General features: G+C 45.4%; 1 protein-coding gene across 3 annotated transcripts; it reads right to left on the reverse strand.

Annotated features, from left to right (window-relative positions):
• Positions 1-1505: 1505 nt before the first annotated feature.
• LOC126537533 (alpha-tocopherol transfer protein-like) lies at positions 1506-21144 on the reverse strand. Of its 3 annotated transcripts, none has more exons than XR_011893904.1 (6): positions 21039-21144; positions 10809-10959; positions 8158-8499; positions 6686-6879; positions 4802-4912; positions 1506-1928 (listed from the first exon to the last, which is right to left on the reverse strand). XR_011893904.1 is itself a non-coding variant. In XM_050184621.2 (6 exons), the coding sequence occupies exons 2-6, from the start codon at positions 10900-10902 to the stop codon at positions 1752-1754; spliced, it is 828 nt and encodes a 275-aa protein (XP_050040578.1). In that variant the 5' UTR covers positions 10903-10959; positions 21039-21142; the 3' UTR covers positions 1506-1751. The 3 variants fall into 3 exon arrangements, 2 of the variants coding, with proteins under 2 accessions (XP_050040578.1, XP_054930315.1); XM_050184621.2 differs by having other exon boundaries at positions 8248-8499; positions 21039-21142; XM_055074340.1 differs by lacking the exon at positions 4802-4912 and having other exon boundaries at positions 8248-8499; positions 21039-21142.
• Positions 21145-22051: the final 907 nt, after the last annotated feature.

Raw genomic sequence — 22051 nt, forward strand, 5'->3', positions numbered from 1 at the left:
CTTAAACCGAATAAGGTACTGAACATGCGCAGTGAGGATAACCTTATTTCTTTACGTAGGTAATGGCTTACGTTTGGTTGCAAATTCTTTTCTAAAACTGCCTATTGCTTTTACCTCACTAATATCACAGTGGTGTGTAACTTCGGTCACAGCATACCTTTTCACTCTTGGAAATTTGCTGATCATATCTTTACTCGCTGCAATCGGAATCGAAAAATGCACACCAACGATATACCGCTACAAGTTGTGACCACATCGAAAGCGCGCCATTTGGACGCGTATTGTTTCTATAGCTGAAAGGGTTCTTCTCCTAACGATTGGTTCTCGACTTGACAGCCACACGTTGCGAATGTTTGGCTTGAACATTTAGGGAAAGAATACAGGGAAAGGAGCACCTAGGAAAACAACGAAGGAGAAAGCAGGTGAATGGAGAGAAAGAGCCCGGTGGAATACTCGGTGCCTGTTATTGCTGGAACATTACTTGGAACACGTTGGGACACTAGCTGGGAGACATTCTTAAGGAACGTACAGGAGCAAATGCCGTCAGTGTATAGACTGCAATTGCTTTTGTAGGTTCTTCAACAACATGATCGAATACTATGGAGATGATCGACTGTACCAGAGACGTTTCAAACAGAAGTTCACTTTTATTCGATAGAATTAAGAACTCAATATAAACGACTAAACAAAACATATATGTTTACATGGAAGAAAAGTACTATGACCAGCACAGAATCTCAATATAGGACATTTGCGAAACCTTTTAACAGAGTCTTTGCAGCTTTCACACTTAACAGCTTTACTATGTTCACCGTAAGATAGGGACACTCCTACGGTTTAATGATACGCTATAGCATATCAGCTGAGGCCATGTGCAAGCACAGAGACGAAAAATAATTGCTTGCGTAGCTGTCGAATTGATGGACCTAAGAAATTCAAAGATTCGCGCCAAGCCGTATAACGTCTAGCGTCACTTTCATTTCCGGGTGTGATGTGGAGCCCTCCTGTATTTTTAAATTTTTTTGGCGAAGGTTGTCCCCACGACACACGATGGCGATGGTTGACAGACGGCGCCACTTTATAGGCATGTTAACTCCTATGAGAACTTCGCGAACTGTTTAAACCTTGGTTACTAGTTTAAACTACGGTTAAAATAAGATTCAAATACTTTTATATAATGTTGCCGCGCACATTCTTTTGTACTCGTGATAAAAATACGCCTATAGTGTTCGCGCCAGCACGCTTAGTTTTATGCATATATGACGCACCGTTGTATAAGACGCACCGACGAAAATTCCCGGGGGAAAACACACATTACAAACAGAACAATACAGTATATGGCTGCAGCATTGGCTCCTTGGCATGTAGCCGGAAGCCTGACTGGTACCCTTATGCCCTGTGCAGTAGGCAAGTGATAGAAAATAATGTGGTGGCACTCTTCTGCGAACTCATCCTTCTGGCATGTATGTTGATGACGCTATATAAGAGAGGGACGACACGAGATATCAGAGAAAAATAGTGTATTTGAAACAAAGCGTGACCGGTGAGACGTTATTTCCTCTTTAATGGCAACGCGGAGGTAAAGACTCCATAGTTGAAGGCGTTCCACAAAGGGCTCGCTGTATGCGCATTGACATTATTGGAGCTGACTCGTTTTGCATTGACACAGCATAGTCATCATGATGCACCAAAAGAATTATAAACGCTGCTTCTCCTCGATGGGAAACTAACTTCTAGACTTAACATATTGCTCACTGCGCTGGGCAGTCAAAACGACACAAGTCTTCGAACAAATCAGTCAGTCGGCGTACGGACTCCTCTTGGCGGTCGTAGTCGAAATCCTCTCGCGTGCCACCAAATTCTGCTGGTACCATTTCACGGGGACAGATCTCCCAAAGCTTAGAGACGTCTTCCCCAACGAAGTGAATCTGCAAAGCATCACCTGATTAGCGCAGCAAAGAAAACGCCGATGACGGAGGCCTTCGAAATCCGGAGAGGTTCATCAACTTATGTTCACCCCTTCTTGTCGCTCAATACTTGCTGGATGTGCTCGTACAGAAACTAGGCCGTACTTACGAAGCGGTTTTTACGGCTGACACGATTAAGTACAAGATACTAGCGTCAGCCAACATGTTATTAGAGAAGAGAAACAGCTCTCACAAGCAAAAAGCATCGGGATTCGGCCCCGCTTTGACCACCCGAATAAAACTCCCTTTATTTGTGATATTACCAACTGAAACTGGAACACAAATGAAATAATTGCGCATAAAAAAACAAGGATTTCTGCAATCCAGGTATGGCTTTATATTGAATATACAGCAGTTATGCATTTATTGTTCACGGAACATACACATTGCTTCACTAAAGACATTAGACACTTCGGCCTGTATTCTCAAAACTGTTCTTAGGCTATAACTCTGAGTAAGAGCAAATGCTAGACAGTCATAATGCTGAACATACTGTCAGTGAAGGCCGCCAAGCAATGGTAACGAGTACTTACGAACTCAAACATGCTTGAATTTTGCACCAAAGCGAGTGAAACTCTCCAACCTTAGGGCGATCAGCGCTAAATTATTGCGAACACTATTTTCAGGAGTCCATTTGTCGACGTACTGAACAGCATTTTCGACAATACGTTTAAACATTGAATACAATCATTTTATTCAGCTTAGGTAGATTTAAAGGTAGTTAAAGACAAGAATTCACCAATGCTGTTCATACAAAGTAGCAGATAATCGAGGTCCGTAATCGCAAAATAGTACTTAACCTTGAATTATTTATTTGACTATGCAGTAGCTAATCCTGATGTCGGATATGTTATTAGCAAAGGTGGCTAGCTAATCGTAAACAACACGTACGAACAAAATAAATGCTTCTGCGTAATTCACCAATTTGCATTAGCAAGTGCTCTTTGGCATTTGCAGGCGGCCTCAGCTAATAATGCGTCCCTTATAGGGATTTCGGAAATTTTAGCCTAAAAATTTCACCGACGATTATGATACTTCTTAATGCGAAATTTGAGCCAAGCTCTATACGGGTTTTCAATCCGCGATATATTGAAGCATCGCACCGATCAACGTACCGACTGGCAGAGCCGCGATGCGCGGCGTTATATATAGACCGGTCACATAGTTGCCGCTTCCCGGCAACTGCAGCTTATGCAACCACGATTTTTACCGGGAAACGCTTGCGACGAACGCTATACGCGAAGGCGAGCTTTCAGGATGTATGGATGGATGGAAGGATGTTATGAGCATCCCTTTTGGAACGGGGCGGTGGGTTGCGCCACCAAGCTCTTGCTATTATACTGCTTAATGTCCTACCTAGGTTAAAAAAAGATATAGAGATAAAAACCAATACGAACCCCCACAACCAAATTGTCTGACCACCTATTGAGAACTATGTTTTGTACGTCTCCGTTTTCGGTCGTTTCCCTGCTTTTCTTCCACCAATCTTCCAATCGCCTCTCACTAATCTCCATTGCGGACATGTTTACTTTTCCCCTGCTCTCGCTGAACCCAGGGTGCGAGGACGTGAGTGCCATCTGGTTGCGCTTCAAGGTGGCTTCGTCCGTTTTCCTCCTCGCACTCTCTTCGCTGTCGCCGACTTTCATCCGCTGCTGCGCTCCGCGTTAGCTCTTTCATCCTTCACCGTGCACGTTCGCTCGGTTACGCCCAGGGAGGACGAGGCACGCCGACGCTAAACGCATGAACGGGCGCCTAGGAGCTGCGCTATAAAATAATTCTACCCCAACAACTTTTTCTGAATAGGTGCCCTTCTGAGTAAAGGCCCAAGGGCTGTATTCACAAAAAGCTCTTGCGGTAGAATTGATCGCAATGAAAAAATACCAGCGAACCACGATGCTGGACACCTCACTAGTGAAGGCAGGGCCTACCAATGGCAAAGAGCATTTGAGAATTAAAAACTTTGTGAAATCAGCCCAATAATTTTTCTGCCTGTCAAGTTCATACAAAAAACATTCAGCCAATAGTGCCAGTTAACATTTAATTAGTGAGTGCGGTCGACAACTCGGAAAAGTTTGTTTCGAACGGAGGCCCGCTTGCACAAAAAGCTGTTGCGCTAGAATTGTTTGAAAGAGGGAATTTCTGCCCATCCTTACGCTGGGCACATTATTAGCGAAGGCAATCGACCAATGGCGAAAGGCCCTTACGAAATAATAGCTTTGTGAAATCGGTAGGAAAATGCATTGTGAATTCCGAATAAGGGCTTGTACTCACAAGAAATGTCACAGACCTCGTGCGCAGACCTGATGCGCGAGCCGCTTAAGCAGTTCACGATCTGGGTAGTGATGAGCGTGAGCTTAAAGGTAAAGTACGGTTTGTAACACAGGCCAAAGCGAACGAATCTGAACGCATATTTTTAGTGGGCGTGAAAAGTTGGCTTGCTTCCTACTAACCTTCCTTGTCTATCGGGGAACATTCGTCGTCTTTATCGTAACCTCGTGCAATCCCTAAGATGAAGCTAGAAGGAGGCGAACAAGTCTTCATAAGCTTGTGGACCCTAATCTGCTAGGCTTGTCGAAGTTCTCCCGCAAGTCGCTATCCGAGGTACTGAATGACGGGGAACACCACCGAAGATGACACAAAATTCTTGTAGTCCATTGCTCAGAAACGCCTAGAAGCATCCAGTAGGCTCCGACAGTCGTCACGAACAATCGTTAGAGCTCCCGCATTCTGAAAAAGCTTGGTGAAGGCTGCATGTATAGCGCTCTACAACTGAAGCTGCTATGCAATTGTGCAGCCTTAAGCTGCAATGTTCAAGACAAAAAAATGCGTCATACCCTTGTTAATAGCTTGTGCTTTATAAAAGGTTTCACGACTTCAAACAAGGCCTTGAACGGAGATGGGTAGTTGATTATGTACAAAGCCTTCAATCGTATCGGTGCACAGTCCTGCAAATGAAAAGTAGCGTGAACCTTTGGGAACTGAGGACGTGGTTGGCGTTCGTATTACGGCGAGTTGTAATCACAACTGACGGATGCTTTTCCTTTTTAGTTTTTCAGTAAAGCTACAGCTACACCGCGAAATCTTCCCTCACGGGGTTTTGGGCATATATAAGATCGAGCAAAATATTCGTCATGATATTTACCATACCGACAAACAAAAATCAACAGATCCATGTTAACGTGTTTAAGGTGAAGCCTGCAGGGGATGGAGGGGGGGGGGGGGGAGAGATAAGCAATGTCACCAGCTTCGCAAGAGTGCTTCGCTGAAACATTGCTTTCTTTTGAAATGACCAACCCCAGGCCACCTTGACTTATTTGAACAATCAATAATCATAATTGTTGATACTGGAGAACGCAAGGAACTATTACGGGGACGAACCAAGCCCATTGAACGATTTCGTTTACTTTTTTTCTCACCTATTTGTTCCTTTTTTTTTTTTTGCAAACGCGCAACTCCTTGAGACCGACTTGTTGTTCACATAAGGCCAGCATATGCCTTACGCAGGGAGATTGACGAAGACGCTTTCGCTCATATAAAAGGAATTTGTTAACATTTTACAGCATTTTCCTGAATACCAACATAACATGTTTCTGACGTAGCTGATACGTTTTTATTAGCTGCAGAAGGTCATCAAAAACAATACAGAGCGCATCAAGAATATTTCGCTAAGACCTACAAAACTAAGCCTAAACATAAGCTCGACAATCTTATTTTTATTTTTGCTTCCGCGCAACGATGCAGGGGTACTGCCGCTACATTACTGACCTCAACTAAGCAGCATATAAACCAATCAGTTAGTGAATACTTGCGTATATTACAAAATTAGTGGAAAAACGCACATGTTGATAAATATTATGAATAGCTGGATTACACACTAACAGCTGTGTAACCGTTCAGCTCAACCAATGTGAAACATACAAAGGAAAAATTGTCTCGCCATCCCGGCCCTGCTAAACTGGATCTCCAGCGAAGCTGTTGAAACCCACCACTACAAGTGACAAGGGGGGCAATCAGTGCTTTAAGGCTTTAGAGTAACCCGCTATTTTAGAGCAAGGGTAGTAATGGGACTAATGGTAACTTTGACAGCACACCGCAGGCCACAGCGGTGCTGCAACAACATTTAAATCAGTTGCTAGGCTGGTTACCTTATACACAAAAGACTAGGCACCTCGCTCCCCACGTCACAAGCTGCCGTAGTCGTGGCAGCTTGTGCAACAGTAATCTTTACCGGAAAACGCATGCGGGAAGCGCTAGGTGCTTCAAATTGTCATCAGGAGCACCTTATCATCTTATCTTTGGCTGGGATGGTTGTTTTGAGCTTGTTCATTGTTGAAACGTATGCTGTTTTATATGTTGTATGCGTGATTCAAACGATTGCGTGCACTGTTCGCTTAACTTTGCTGAGTGCTTGTAGCCTCTGCGCTAAGAGGGTATGAGCCATTGCTAACCTAACCTAACCTAACCTAACCCAACCTAACCTAACCTGAACTGCCACTGGGATAGGCCCACCATTTCTTTCTGTCGACGTTACGCCACGGAGAAATCCCGGGATCCTAGCCATAGACAGTTCCGCTGTAAAAGTAGGTTCCCTAAATGGTTCATTAATGCAGCGAACTTGTGGGTATGGCCGCCACAACCTTGACGCGTCTCCCATCGGGGGTACGTGCCATGTTTTAAAGAATCATCGTCAACATCAAATAACAAGCTCGTTTTCTCACCTGCGTGATGTGAGCCAGCTTAATCAGCAACGATGGAGTTAGTTGCTTGAAATGATGAAAACCAAGTCCCTCCAAGTCCACAATGCACGCTACTCCATAAATTTGTGAGATGTCTTCGTAAAAACAGCTGCTGGCCAAAATCATCGCGCCTCTAATTAAATCAGTGAACGAACACATGGTAGAATTCCAGGCACCTGTAAGAGCAATGAAGTGCATTGAGCTCTTTATATTATCCAAACGTATCAAATACGCAAACTTCTTTAAATACACACATAAAGAAAAATTATGTCGAGACAGCACCCAAATCGTTCATTATTCTTTCAAAACGCATTTTTCATTTTCTCAGGAAATTATTATTATTTTGTTTTGATTGGGGGATGAAACAAAGACAAAATTGGGGTTGGTCACCTTAACTTTGGTGGTGAGCAAACTTATACGGGCGTCACACGGCGCTCCTTTGATCGCGATCAAACCCGATCCGGATCGAATTTCTCGCTCGCGATCGGTTTCTTCGTGCAAGCTGCGACAAGGAGCCAATCGGGGTCGGATATTTCGGTCCGGATCGGGCTTGATCGCGATCGAAAGTGGCCGTGTGAAACCCGTAATAAACTTGGATTGGCCAAGTTGAAATCTGGGCTGGGCTAACGTAAATTTGGGTTTGGGCGAAATTATATAGGGGGGGGGCAACACAGTGTAAACTATGTGGGGGTGGGGACAACTTGAAATTTAGGTGTCGGCCAAGGTGTTGGCGAACTTGAGATTTTGGGTTGGCCCAATGTCCAATTGAACGCTGCGGAACGTCCTTCGCGTCATAAACACCTCGCGGGCAAGCGAGTGCGTTGAGACGCTTGGCACGTTTACGTTGGACCTTAACGAGGCGCAGTCAGAACGCAGGCCGAAGCTGGCGAGGACAAGGAAGGCGCGCATAACCAACGCCTCCTAGATAACACAAGGCCGGTGCACTCCGATTTGTGACATCATGCTACTTGGACCGAAATTTCCGTTGCCAAACCCAGCGTGACCAAGACGATGACGCCAAAACCACCGCGGCTCGATCGGGAGCGTCCCCATTAGACACTATGGCACTCGGGCAAGGTAGCATGACGTCACGGATCGAAGTGCACCGGCCTTGTGTTATCTAGGAGGCGTTGGCATAACAAAGGTTTGCGAGAGCGACCGCGAGGGTGACATGACCTGGCGGCGATGCACTCTCCCCTCGCGCAACACCTCACGCGCTACTACGGCAGCTGGTGTTCCCTTTCGACCGCTGTGCTACGTCGAGGTGCGCTCGCTCCCGGCGTTCCGGCTCAATTGTTGCGATTGCACTGAAAGAACCGGATGCAACGAGAAAATCTGACAATTGCCTACTAAAGCCTAAGCATTATTTGTCACCGGAAACGTCATGGGTAGACGAGCGTAAGCTAGGAAAAGCAAGTGAAAACGAAGTCACAGACGAGCCAAACAATGCTTACGCATTAGGTTGGCCAATTCTTAGAATCCTTGTAGCTTTCTTTAGGTTGACGTTCTCTGAAAGTATGTTGAACACAGCAGCGTGAACACACCTAACTTCAGGAGGGCAACACCTCTTCCAAGTGCGTCGCCGTCCGCAGAGGTCATCACCAGATAGTTCTCGTGGCAAATTTTCCTGAGTGGTACGTTTGCTGGCGTAAGGTCTCTGAAAAAGTCCGGTACGTCTCGACGGACGCGGACGTAGTTCTGAAACAGCTTGAAGGCTTCTTCAACTCTGTATTTTTTGACTCGAAGAAACATGACCAGGAGTTTTTCATCGTTGGGAACGTCCAGTGATGGCGTCTCTGAAAGGACAAGACATAACGGCAGAAAGCACATTCTATGCTTTAAACAGAGCTGACGGTAGGGACGTAAATGGTTTGGCTTTAAAAGAATAACTCTATGAGCGGCAGGTTCTTGCACAAATTGGCTTCGCTATGCATGGGCGTACCACAGACTCACCTCTGCGCAACGGAGTGCGCCGGGAATGCACCGAGTATGTACACGCTTCTCCTTGTCCGCCGACACCTTTGTGACTAGGGCTTGAGCTAACGTACAGTGCCTTTGCCCGTGTGGGGAACGCGTACTTTAATTGCGTTGGTCCTTTCCGGACGCTAAGCCGAAGAACAAGTGCCTTATAGTGCTCGCGTGAGGTCGTACCACGCCAAGCCGCACTTATCGGAGGCTCAAGCCGAAGGAGATTGCCCCAGTTCTCGCCAGTTGGCTCATTTGTTATCGCGAGAGCATATTATTTTTTACTAGTACCATAATATTACTTTTACGCTTAGCTTCTTTTCCGGTTTGGTTGTGTTCGCAGCCTGGGGCCGATGTTAAGCAGGAAACATTGCCACGCGTACACAGCATCACATTTTGCCGGTGAACGTTTTCAGCAGATTACCTCGATAGCATAAAGTGGTCGCTTGACGCAAGACTCGGCTATATAGTGAGACATTCCCGATCAGACTATATGCTCAACAAGAATCTAACTGAGCACCAGCGATTACACTGGATATGGTGACATATGTAGAAATACCGGACCGGCTTGAGCCCTATTGGTTTGACCCGACGGACAGTCGACAACCGCATTGCCCACTACGAACAGTGATTTGAACTCAACCTTGCTTAATAAATACATCCTTTATATTCTCTTTCTGGCAACCTTCTTGCATTTTTGCCGTCACTACATCTAGACTGTACTGCTTCGACAAATGAGAGGTGAGGACGCAGCAAGATGCCCAGCAGCGTCTATAAATGCGGTGTCGAGATTTAAGCAAGGGCGATACAGGGCTGGCGGAAGGAGTACCGCGATGTGGACCAAGCTCCTGACACAACGTGTAAAAACTTTACTCGTGTACAACTTTATCTCGCAACGAAAGGAAAGCTACGGGGGCGGAGCGTCAGCACATCCACTACTGCACCAAGCATGTTCCGCATAAATTTGACCACACTCTCAGTTTCCTGGAACTGCTCCTGAGGGAGTCAGCCGAGCTTCGACGTGCGACGGTTTCGCATTCACCTAGAGACGGAAGAGGAAGACCAGAAGAAAAAAAAGTCGACTCGTCGGTGTTTCTCTTACTTAGCTGTGGTACAAAACAATTTGATTTTCTTCTCTCCTCCAGCCTAACTAAGGCGGATGAGAATGGAGAACGTTTCTTTCAGTAGCGCTCTTATGCGCGATTGGCTTCCATAGCTTCGTTGCCACAGCAAGTGAACCGCTTGTATAAGTGAGCACTGCCGTCACAGAATTTGCACACCTTTCTTTGCCCTTTACATCAATAGGTATTCTGTTGAAGTAGGCACCTTACGCAGTTTCTTTCACAGTTTGTAGCAATTGGGTGCCCAGATAGTGCGAAACTCATAAAGCTACGTGGCTGCCAATTCCTTACGTAAGAAGGGCAATAAATCTTGGTATTTTTCAAGTAAAACGTCACCAGCGTTTTCTTTTTTTTTTGTATATGCAGCCTCTTGCGTTTCTGAACCTTCATTTTTATAGAAGAAGCAAAATGTCCGGAGACCGGAGGCCCGCAGCTGCCGCTCCGGCAGTCAATCGCTGCCTCGTAGGCAGCCATTATTCTCTTCGCGAAAGTAACTCCTTCAGAGATCACTTATGCAATTATTCAAGAACTTTAGATCTTAAAAACCCTGTCTTTTTTGTTGAAAATTCACCGTTTACAAAACCTATTATTAAGCCGGAAACTGGAAATCACATGGTTTATGAATCATTTGATACAAACAGCGCCTATTTTCACAAATAGCTATTACGCTAGAATTGTTTTCAAGCGAAAAGTGCAGCAATTCCTGATGTTTTACATTTGCTTTAGCGAACGCGACTTGCCAATGGCAATCATCTCCTACGAGCGACATCCTTTGTGAATTCAGATGCAGGTCTCGTATTCGCAAAAAGCTCTTACGATAGAATTGTTTGTAAGAGAAAATATTGTCCAATCCTTACGCTGGACATATTATTAGCGTTGGCGGTCGGCCAATATCAAAGAGTACTTTCTAACCAAAAGCTTTCTGAATATGGCCCCAAGCAGTTTCAAGCAATCTCGCTCGTACCTCAAGCAAGAAATTCTTAAACTCAATTTAAGCGCACAGTTTGCATGGGACATACCTCTTATCAGTTCACACAAACGTCCAAGAGATTCCGCTTTGATTTCTGGTGTTTCGCCGAGCTCGAGTCTTGCCGCTTCGTGGAGATCCATCATTTATGGCTTGCTGGTTTCGGTCACAGCTGGCTGCTTTATCGCAATAACAGTTGCAACCTGTCACAGGTAATGGTTTTGTTTAGGAAACAGCGGCCTCTTTCGCTACGCTTCCCACCTGCACACGACACATATTGAGTTAAGGCCTTTGAAGACGTCTCTGTAATTCCCAAATAATAGGCTTCATTCATTTCACCTTGAAAATGTTGGCCCATTTCTTTATGTGTCGTCCCAGTAGGTCCTTTGTGAATTCAAACTTATTACTGGCTGGTTCACTTGCAGCCAACTCACTTGAAAATTTTAGACACGTCAGTGGATTTGCTGGACACGCGCCCACAATAGTTTTCTCTGTTCTTGTATGACCATTCATGCATTGTGTTAGCCCGTAGAATACTTGTGGCCATAACGCTCACAGTATGACAAAGTCCTCGAGTAAGTTGACTTTTTTGGTAGTCTTAACTGAATTCCTGCCAGCTAGAGTTATGACCCACCAACTCCTCAATACATTGAGAGCCTCCCACGCCGCGTGATATCGACAGGAAACCATCAAAACTTTTGTAAGGCCTTCAGATAACTCCAGTGCCACTTGAACAATTCATGGAAATCCATGGGCAGCATGAACAGTTCGCTTTTTTTTTTCTAGCAGCTGCACTGCTGCACGCACACCACGTATAAAGTCGACCGATTATTTAACACTCCCGCGCGAGCGCCGACTGGCCAACTTGCCAGCGCCTTCTAACGGCACGAAGCGATGAGATCAGCAAGAGTAACGCATACGCACCACGTTCACTCGAAGCGCAAGTCTTGTATGCTATGCGCTTCCTACCAGCACGGCACAGCTGCTGGCACGTTAGCCGGGCGCAAGCTTCCCGGCTTATTGGAGATATTCCTTCTTTCTTTTTCTTCTTCTTTGAGCGTGTGCTTCTCTAGTGCGCATGCACAGAAAAATAATGAACAAAACGTGCAAATCTGCAAGGCAACTTGTTACAACTTTCTTTTTTTTTTGCGCGCTTTATTCTTTATATTACGGTGCACGTGGACTACAGCGGCGTATGTTTAAAAAAGACGCGTCCGGTTCCACGCGCACTTGCGGTCTCCGATAAGCAAGGAAGCCTTCACTGAATTAGTCACGACAGGATTAGTGTCATGCCTTTGGGACGAGCTTAGCAGACGAAGCTTGCGCTTCGAGAGAACTTTGTGCGCATGCGCTACTCTTGCTAATCTCGTCGCTTCGTGCGGTTAGAAGGCGCTAACCGGTCGGACAGACGACGCTCGCGCGGTACTGTTAAAAGATCGGCCCTAGATACACATTATCACGCTGGCCGAAATCAGATACATTTTAATAAATCATAGTGTTGGACTAATTACAGCGCAGCGGCGAGGACACCGAGAATAGAAACGACATGGACAGGCATCTAGAAATGGGCGCAGTCTTCTTTTGCTTCTACACTCTAAAAACAGTTGCACCCTTTGGGGTGTATATTTGTCCCACAACAATAATCGTCATCTGTCTTGCCCGCGTTTACTTTCTTTAACGCTGCGAGCCCGGTATTTCTCAGTCACGAATGGCATGCCCGTTATCGGTCTGACGCAGCATTCTCGACAGGAAAGTAGCAAGCGCCGAGTTTTCAAGGAAGGAAACGCAAGCAAGGCAGATGAAGATTATTGTTGTGGAACAAATATACACCCCAAAGGGTACAAACTGTTTTTAGAGTGTATATAAGGCGCCTTTACCGGCGTCAATTACTGCTTCACCTTCCCTATTGTGGCATCTGAAAGCGCAGTGACATTCTTAGAGGTCATGACTCTATTGGATCGCTTCGAATATTCATTCCTGACAGTCGCACAGTGCCCGAGGGGTGCTTCCAGTCAATGAGCCTTGCGTGTGCAGCATGTCGGGCCCTATAGGACTGTCAGGGACGGATAATTGAAGGGACCCGCTGTTAACAGCACAACCATTTTAGTGCACTGTACTCGAGGTAACACTTTCTTTCGCAACGAAGGAACAGCCACAGGGGCCGTCAGCTGCGCCATCGGCTACGGCGTCTTGCGACTCCTGCTGGCTCGATCGCCGGCTGTGATTGGAGTCGTCAGTCGACGTCGCGCCGTTGTGAAGTGCCTGTCGCTCGTGGTGACTGCTTTTATTGGCAAGGCTCCCCTAGATGCAGGGACACCTGCAAGGCCACCTGATCTGGGTGTACGCATCACTTGCTTGCTCACAGGCCAATCCCATATGTCTTGAATAGCTGAATGCCGGAAGCCGGACGGGCACACGTCGCATGACAAATGGCACGCTAAAACGTACCCAGAGTTCACTGTCTTCACTCTCCTGTAATCAGCAGCAGTATTCTGAACACATCGCCATTACGGGGCGTCGGTTGGGGGCACAGCAGCCTTTATGGAAGCAGAGAGGACACCGTAGCAGCCATATAATTTTCTTTGTTTCCTCACGCAGGGCCCCGAAAAGAATAGGTCAATTTCGTCTTTAACAGCGGTCAGAGTGAATGGACACGAGGGAAAAGTAGTAGAATTTGCTCGCGTCATTTTGCAGCGGAAGGTGCGTGCATGTTTTCATCTTCATCGCTGCTTGTAGCGCTGTCAATTTCCCACCCGCTGGCGCATTTACATTCGCATGCCCGTCCAGTAAATTGACCGCAGCGCACCCGCGCGTCACCAAAGGGAATTGCGAATGTAGGTACTTTCCGTCCTAGGTGTGCCTAGGTCGCGCGAATGTACTACTTAGCTCCGTTGAGCCCCCTAGTCGCCGCGCCCAGAGAATCATCGAACGCGTTGCCCCCATGGCGCAAGCTACGCCTGGCATTGTTTGGGATCAAACGAAGTGATACAAGGTGGAACAACGTGTTCGTGTAAATCTAGCTGTTTGTGTGACACGTTTCTAAGTGCAACGAGCACGACGACGAACAAAGCGATACAAAGTGGATCAACGGGTTTGTGTATATCGACGTGTGTGTGACGCGTTTTGGATCCCAGACACCACGACGACGACCACGTTGAGGACGATTATTTTCTAGTGCGGCCGTGTGAGCCGATTGTTGGGTTCTACAAGGGTATTCAACGTACGTTAACTAGGGAAATACATGATGGTGACGGGATCAGTAACTGTGTATACAACCGTCATCGTACGCATGTTTCCGTCATCTAGTCAAAGAACGACGATGGCATTTGTACTTCGGCGAAGAAGTCTTAAAACATCTTTGGTGAAGGTACTAGGTAACAATATACCTGTGCAAACAAGAAAACTAGAGAAAGAGACAACGAAAGCTGTTTGCTTAAAAAGTAACAGTGATCTGCAGAATTTCTCAAGCTAGAGAGCTATTGTTACCATTCACCAAAGGTGTTCTGGGAAACAGTGAAATTAACTAGTATATTTACACTAATTACGAGCATTGGCCAGAGCCAAGTGGATGTAAGGTGGCGGACCAATTTAACTCCAGTGCATCTCAGGCTTGCCATCTTCACGCGATGATGTCTTCTTTTCAGGTAGCGGATGAAGGCCATGTGCCAATGTGAAATGATCTTTGATGATACAGGCGAGTAGTGGAGGCCACGCTTCAGTTCCAATTAAAGTTAGGGCATCAACACTGAGCATATAGACTATGCGTAAGTCGGATCCAAGCTTTGGATTACCGATTTCAGTGTCCCTCTTTTCTGCATTGCGGAAGGTCGGTGTCAATGTTTCTTGTTTCCATTTCAATTTAGCATTGTTCTTATGTTTTTGTACTTTGCAAAACACAGCCAGAAGTTGCATGGTTTTGCAATGAAGGCTACTTTCTATGTTTCGCAATAAAATTATACCTATATTTTACCAAATTAGCAAAAAAAAAATGACTTTTACACGTGACCGGCCTTCTACTGCATCATGGCTGACGCATGGCCCCTTTACGCTTGAGAGGTTGGCGCACAGTGCTTCTTGCATGTTAAATAAATGATACCATCCATAATTGGTGTTGGTATGCTCCGTTAGCAACAAGTGCTCTCTGAAAGTGTAGCTGCTTTTTGTTACTCTTGCTAACGGTGTGTTTTAGAAACGTGATAACTACGACATGTGTGCATGTTCCATGTGAATGCAGGAATTGGAAAATTTACTTGGAGATCCTTTGCAAGAGATGCAAGTGCTTGTCCGTTTACTGAAAAAACTTTGTTCTCGTTATATACGCTGACTTGATTGCAAAAGTGTAGAGAGAGAGAGAGATTGGTCGGCATAGAAAAGGAAGGCCTGCTGACCACACTGTGACTGTATATCTCGTGGATGGGACCCATGTATCGGTCAGCAGTGTGAGGAAGGAGGAGAACAGATGGAAAGATGACAAAGATGGTCATGAAACATTGGTCAAAAAGAACGACGTAAAAATTGATGGCATTACGAAAAATTTAGATATTTTTGAAGGGAAATCTAATCCATTGAATGAAATAAGATTAATTTAAAGTATCAGATGGCATTACAAAGAGGAATGGGAGAGAAAAAGATACATATGCAATTTTTTCACTAAAGGCATCCTAAACAGCAGATTTCAATTTGTCAGAGTCCAAGATAAGAATAATGGTGGCAGGGAGATTGTTCCAGTCAGTTCAGGTCAATCATAGCTGCCTTTATGAAGTCTTAGGCATTGTTTCTGCATGGCATGGCTCTCTGGAATCACGACTTCATGAAGTAGATGATAGAATGCGACGTGAGAACCTGTTTTTACATGTTATGCTCGACTCATCTGAATCATGGGGGCAGTCTGAAGCATGTGTTAAGTCTGTTAAGATATTCCGTGAAACCCGCATGTGTTTCCTGTGCAGCATTTTGCTACGATCGGGTGGATGACTCATTTTCCATATCCTGATTACTTCACATCACCTTGCAGGTTTCCTCACGATGCTTTCATGATTACTGTTCAGATGAAGAAGTGGTTTTTGTTTGCTTCCCTATCAACAGCATAAACAAAATGGAGCCATGAGAAAACAAAGAAAAAGAGAATTTTAGGTGCTGAAAAGGCAATATAGGCACAAACCCCGAAAACGGCACTTATTTACGGCTTTCAAGTGCGTCCAATTAAACATGTAGTTCTAATTATTGCTCCAATACTGACCCATATTCTTAAAACGTGTTTGGAATTGGCAATTTTTCTCGGAAAAATGCTTTCTGCAAAAGTTACCAGTCTATATAAAAATGGAGATGGTAATGATTTGAGAAATTACAAGCCGGTATCTATTTTACCAAACTTTTGAAAGGTGTTTGAAAAAAGTTTGCATTCGAGCGTTACAAGGTTTATTTAAGAATGCAACCTGGTACTACCACACCAATATGGCTTTCATAAGAACAAATCAGTCCATTAGCATTAGTAGAGCAGAAAGAATATATATTAACAGAGTTTGAAAACAAAGGTATAGTTGTTGGTACTTTCGTAGACTTTTCTAAGACCTTTGATTTAGTTGATGATAACATTTGACTGGAGAAATCAAACTATTATGGAATAGGACAGGGCTTATGTGGTGTCATCTCCAACTTATCTAATAGAACAAAAATTGTGAATATAGACACCTTTACTTCTAAGGCTAGAGATGTCCATTGTGGAGTGCCTCAGGGAACTGTTCTAGAGTCTCTACTATTTCATATTTATCTGAATGATGTCGTCAATGCTAACTCTCAAGCAATATTTATTATTCCTGCGGACTACACGAGTACTTTTTTTCATCGCTAATGATATCCATGTTCTTATGGAACAATGTAAGACTAATGAAGATAAACGCCAACAAAACGAAAGCTGTTATATTCAGACCGAAAAACAAGCACATACATCCCCATGAAGACACTGTATTAAACTCACAAAGTATTGAAATAGTCCGGAATTTTAAATGTCTGGGTGTCATCTTTTTAGCAAACAAGTCATGGGACAAACATGTTAAATACGTTATAAGCAAAATAAATAGAATACCGAGTGTAGTAGGCCGTATAAGATACATTTTTTCCAAACGCATTAGACTCTTGCTGTAAAATTCACTGTTTGAATTGCATTTAAAATATTGCCAATCCACCAATCTAGAACCTATTCATCTGTTGCAAAAGCAGTATCTCCGCCACGCATATAACGCTTCCTACACAGCATCGACCACTTTCTTTAGTAATTCTAGTTTGATACCAGCTCACAATCTCTATAGATATCGCTCGAGTCATGTATACGAACTGGAAATCCATCGATATATTAGAAACCAACATAACCTTACCAACTTCAAGGAAAAGCTCAAAATTTCTTTACAAGACACTTTGAGGTTCGGCTAGTGCCAACACCACGTTCAAACTATGAGAAACAATGTCTTAATTACATATTGCAAAATATAATAAATTATTATAATTCGGTCCAACTTAATCTTTTTACGTCGCCATCCAAGAAACTCAAACTCATGTATACGGTTTCAATGTAATATGTAGTTGTGTTATGGGCTTGTTCATTTGCATGTTTCATTGACGCTGTGAGGAAAGTGCGAGTGAGAAATATGTTGGTGAATCATATTGTTACGGAGAAACTAAGAGTGGCACCTGTCAGAACACGATGATTTGACGTGTAGAGATGGAATCGATCTCAACAGCCATCTTATTTATGCATTGTTGTCTCGCTTGTAAGTATTGTAAATACATCTTTATATGGGACTTATGCAAAGTAACAAATTGGTGGAGGAACGGGGTAACCACGAGAAACAACAAGCGAGCTCCGCAGTGGTCGTCACCTCGGAGTGGACAACATGACGGACGAAACAGGAGCCGACATGGGGCGGCCCACATCATCGCCTACGACCCCGACGGTTGTGCTGGCTCAGCCGTGGGATCGAGGAACCTTCCGCGGCAACGACCTCCTCTACATGTAAGACTTGATCGCCCACGTATGCATATCTGCATACTGCTGTATAAGTTTGCTCATGTGTGTATATGTATGTACGCCTGTATGATACCACCTCCCTGCTGAAACGAGGGACAGCAGACATGTCAAGCTGTTCAAGGACAGAGTTTTCAAAAGTCCCGACATCTGTAAATGTACAGGATGGCAAATGAACAACTTAAATTTAAATTTCATAGGCATGGTAAATGCAAGATTACCTTGTTTACATGCCCATAGTTTGCGCTCATAAAGTAGGCACAATAAGGGTGCCAGGAAAAAAATCGGCATTTTGCCTAAGGCTCCTCGCAAGTTATGAAACCATTTTCAACAACGACAACTGAATAGAAAAAGCATGTGGTCCTGATGAATGAACATCTGAATACCTTCTCCCAGCTGCAATGCATCATTTGCGTGAGATATCGAGGAACTTCCATCTCGAAGAGAAATCCACGATCAATAAACGGCGCAGGAAGTCACTTTAACAGTTTTAATTGACAGTGAGTTGGCCTTATAGGAAAGTTTGTGGTGCATGCATGCATTCTGTTTGTCTCTTCAATAAAATTGCTTATTCTTTATTGCTCGTTGGGACATGTCTACCTGCGCGTATGTCTGCACCGTATAGTGGTTGATTAGCGACAACGGGATGCTCACCTGTCTCTTTGAGAGGCATCATCGCTTATTTATCTGTACAATAAACTCAACACAGATACTGAATAGCGCATAGTCCCATTTATGGCTGTGGGGCGCAATTGTGCTGTGAAAATACAGTGTTAGGAATGTGGAAATATAACACAGCCTTGAAAGCAGCTCCCTTTATCACAATATGTTAGGAATGGACTTCTCATTATTACGGTCCAGAGCATAGACACCTTGTGAAGAGCAGCTAGGCTTCTTATTTCTGAATTATGTGGAATAGGTTCATTACCTCTTGAAAACTGCTCCGCATGACACTCGTGCTCTTTCGTAAGTCTATCATGGTGCTGGCAAAAACAGAATAAGTGGGGTGCTTCAGATAAATGGTTTCTGTAAAGCCTAAATTTACAGCAACTAGAGGCACCTTAATTGCATTTTTTCTAGACGTTTGGACCAGTTCTCCTAAGCTGAAGCATTAGTGTATCTGAAAGATGCCAATAGAACTACAACTGTTCAAGCTGAGAACGAATAAATAACTAAGATTGAAGCGATTGAAAACAATCTGAGTGAGATCAGAGATCTCGCTTCAAAACAACCTACTAGTAAAGAAGAACTTCTCTACCAGTACGCGCCAACTACCTTCTTGTTTTTCCCTCGGCGCTTCGTCCAGAACTACAGCAAGCCCTGCATGATGATCCAACCGCTGGGCACCTCGGATTCTCCCGGACGCTATCGAGGATACAGGAAAGTTATTACTGGCCACGCCTGATCACCGACGTTGCCCGTTACGTCAAGACATGTCGAGGCTGTTAGCGACTCAAGACACCACCAACAAGGCCAGCGGGATTACTACAGCCAATCGAGCCTCCTTTACGACCATTTCAGCAGATCGGGATGGATTTGTTGGGACTCTTCCCGACGTCAACAACCGGAAATAAGTGGATCGTAGTGCTGACGGACTACCTCACCTGCTTCGCTGAAACGAAAGCTCTGCCGAAAGGCAGCGCAGCCAAAGTGGCGAAATGCTTCGTCGAGAACATCCTGCTGCGACATGGCGCGCCATATGTCCTCTTCACGGACAGAGGAAGGGCCTTTGCAGCGGAGCTCACCCAAGCCATTCTGCAGTACACTCAGACAAGGCACCGGAGGACAACTGCCTACCACCCACAGACGAATGGTCTTACGGAGCGCCTGAATGAGACCCTCGCTGACATGCTAGATATTTACGTCAACGTCGAACACAAGACCTGGGATGCCGTCCTGCCGTACGCAACCTTCGTTTACAACATGGCGGTGCAAGAAAATACACAGATCACCCCGTTCAAGCTGGTTTACGGCAGAAACCCAACGATGACTCTCGACGCCATGCTGCCCCACGTCATTGAAGAGAATCTTAACGTCACCACCTATCTCCAGCGCGCCGTTCAGTACATATGTAGAACCCAACAACCGGTTCGCTCGGCCGCAGTAACGTGGTCAACGTGGTCGTCCTCATGCTGTTTGGGCAGAAAAGGTGTCACACACACACACACACACACACACACACACACACACACACACACACACACACACACACACACACACACACACACACACACACACACACACACGCACACACACACACGCACACGCACGCACGCACATGCACACGCACACGCACACACACACACACGCACGCACGCACGCACGCACACGCACACACACACACACGCACGCACGCACGCACACGCACGCACGCATGCACGCACACATACACACGCACGCACGCACGCACGCACGCACGCACACATACACACACACACAAACACACACAAGTCGATTTTCACCAACACGTTGTTCCACCTTGCACCACTTCGTTGGTCATCGTGCTGTTTGCGCACAAAAACGCGTAACACGCACAACTCGATTTATACAAACTCTGCAGGTTTCTTTCTGTAATTATTAAGCACAGATAAACTCATCAAAGCATAAAATTCATAAGCAAAACATTGCTGTCACTGGCTCTTTAAGTTAAACCAAGTGGCTAACACACTCATGTTACAAGTGGTACATCCTACGTAACTGATTAACACCGGTCCTTACAGCCGAAAGTTGCGTGAAAAACCTTGACGAAACTTCCGAATATTTATGTGGATGCTTTATTAAAAAACGATGGTACGTCTGCTCGGAGACAGTGAAATTCCCCTTACTGCACGGCTCTTCGGATTAAATGCTGCTGATATCGTAGAAACGCACTATTTGCTCTATTCAGCCAGCAAATTTCACGGCTTTTGAGGTGATACGAGGACGCAATGTTCACTGAGCGCCTGTTTACTGCTGCGTGCACGCACAGTTGTGAGCACAGACTGCTGCTTGCGCAGCGTCATAAAATAAAACAGATATCCGAGTCTTTGTTCGTGGTTACATGCTACGCGGCTGTAAGGTCTACGAACCTCAGTGAGAACAAGGAAATGCGACTGGTGCAGTGACACACAAATGTTCAACTTCTATCTGATGAGTAATGAAGCTACTCCTAAACAACGCAGATCGCAATAGGTACCAAAGGCCACATGCTCGCATAACGGCATTTCGTTCACTCAGAGTCACGTAGTGTACGTATCCGCGACGGCACTTCTACCAACTCACCGGCGGCGGACCAGACAAGACCGGCGGCAACGACTATATCCGTCTGCGCACGGCGACTTCTCGCGTCGCAGTGGTAGACAATTTCTCCCCTTGCCACTGATTCAAATCATCGGCAAACCCAGCCTTCGTAGATTATACCGCGATGTGACGTCAGTACGCTCGTGTGCAGGCTTGCGCGCTGGTCATTAGGCTCTTCCCTTTTCTACCTCAAGATTAATTTACCCCTGCCATTCGCAGTACAGGAGAGCCAAAGGTGCCATGAGACACCTTACTAAATAAACATACAATGACTTCAATATTGTAGAACGTTGCCTCACGAATTGCCAACCCTTATATTTTTTTTAATCATTCAAATACGAGCGTGGTTCACCGCCGAGCGGCTTTCTCTTTCATAAGTAGCGCTAGCGCACTGATGCACGGCTTTCTCGTTTCGTCTCTGCTAGCTTGACGGAAGCTACACAAGGAGAGGTGGGGAGGAGGCGCAGGGAGATTGGGAGAGAGCACCAGCCCCGATAGTTACGTCACTGTGCCTCGTGGCCTTGGGCATTTTTACTTGTTTCTTTTTTTCCTTTGCGATGTACTGGCCGCTACTTCGTGTTCAGGCGTGAGCGGAGCTTGCTTGACGGGACTACGCGATAAGCACTCGTACATGCAGCAGATGGAGTTTTTTTCTACTTATTTTTGCCGGAAGGGGCCCTCTGTGCGCGACTCTTGGAACAGTTGACGAGCCACGCGACGCCGACGGGGCGTTTCGCCTTGTAGAGGAAAGGGGCGGCTGCCTACAGCAGTCCTTCAGGTAGGGCGCAACTTGCTGCATTGCGCTTGAACTAGGATTGTCAGTTCTGGAGTGGACGACGTCGGGACGGTGAGGCGACTGGCGCCGACGGACCCTGTCAGCGACAGGATATACTAGGGTGTGCATGAAGTTGGTGGCACATATTTAACTACCATGTCGGTATTTACAACAATAAAGGTTCAGAACTTGCCTGGCTAACAAGGCTAGCCATACAGTT

The sequence above is a fragment of the Dermacentor andersoni genome, chromosome 4, assembly GCF_023375885.2.
Source record: "Dermacentor andersoni chromosome 4, qqDerAnde1_hic_scaffold, whole genome shotgun sequence".
Classification (NCBI taxonomy): Eukaryota; Metazoa; Arthropoda; class Arachnida; order Ixodida; family Ixodidae; genus Dermacentor; species Dermacentor andersoni.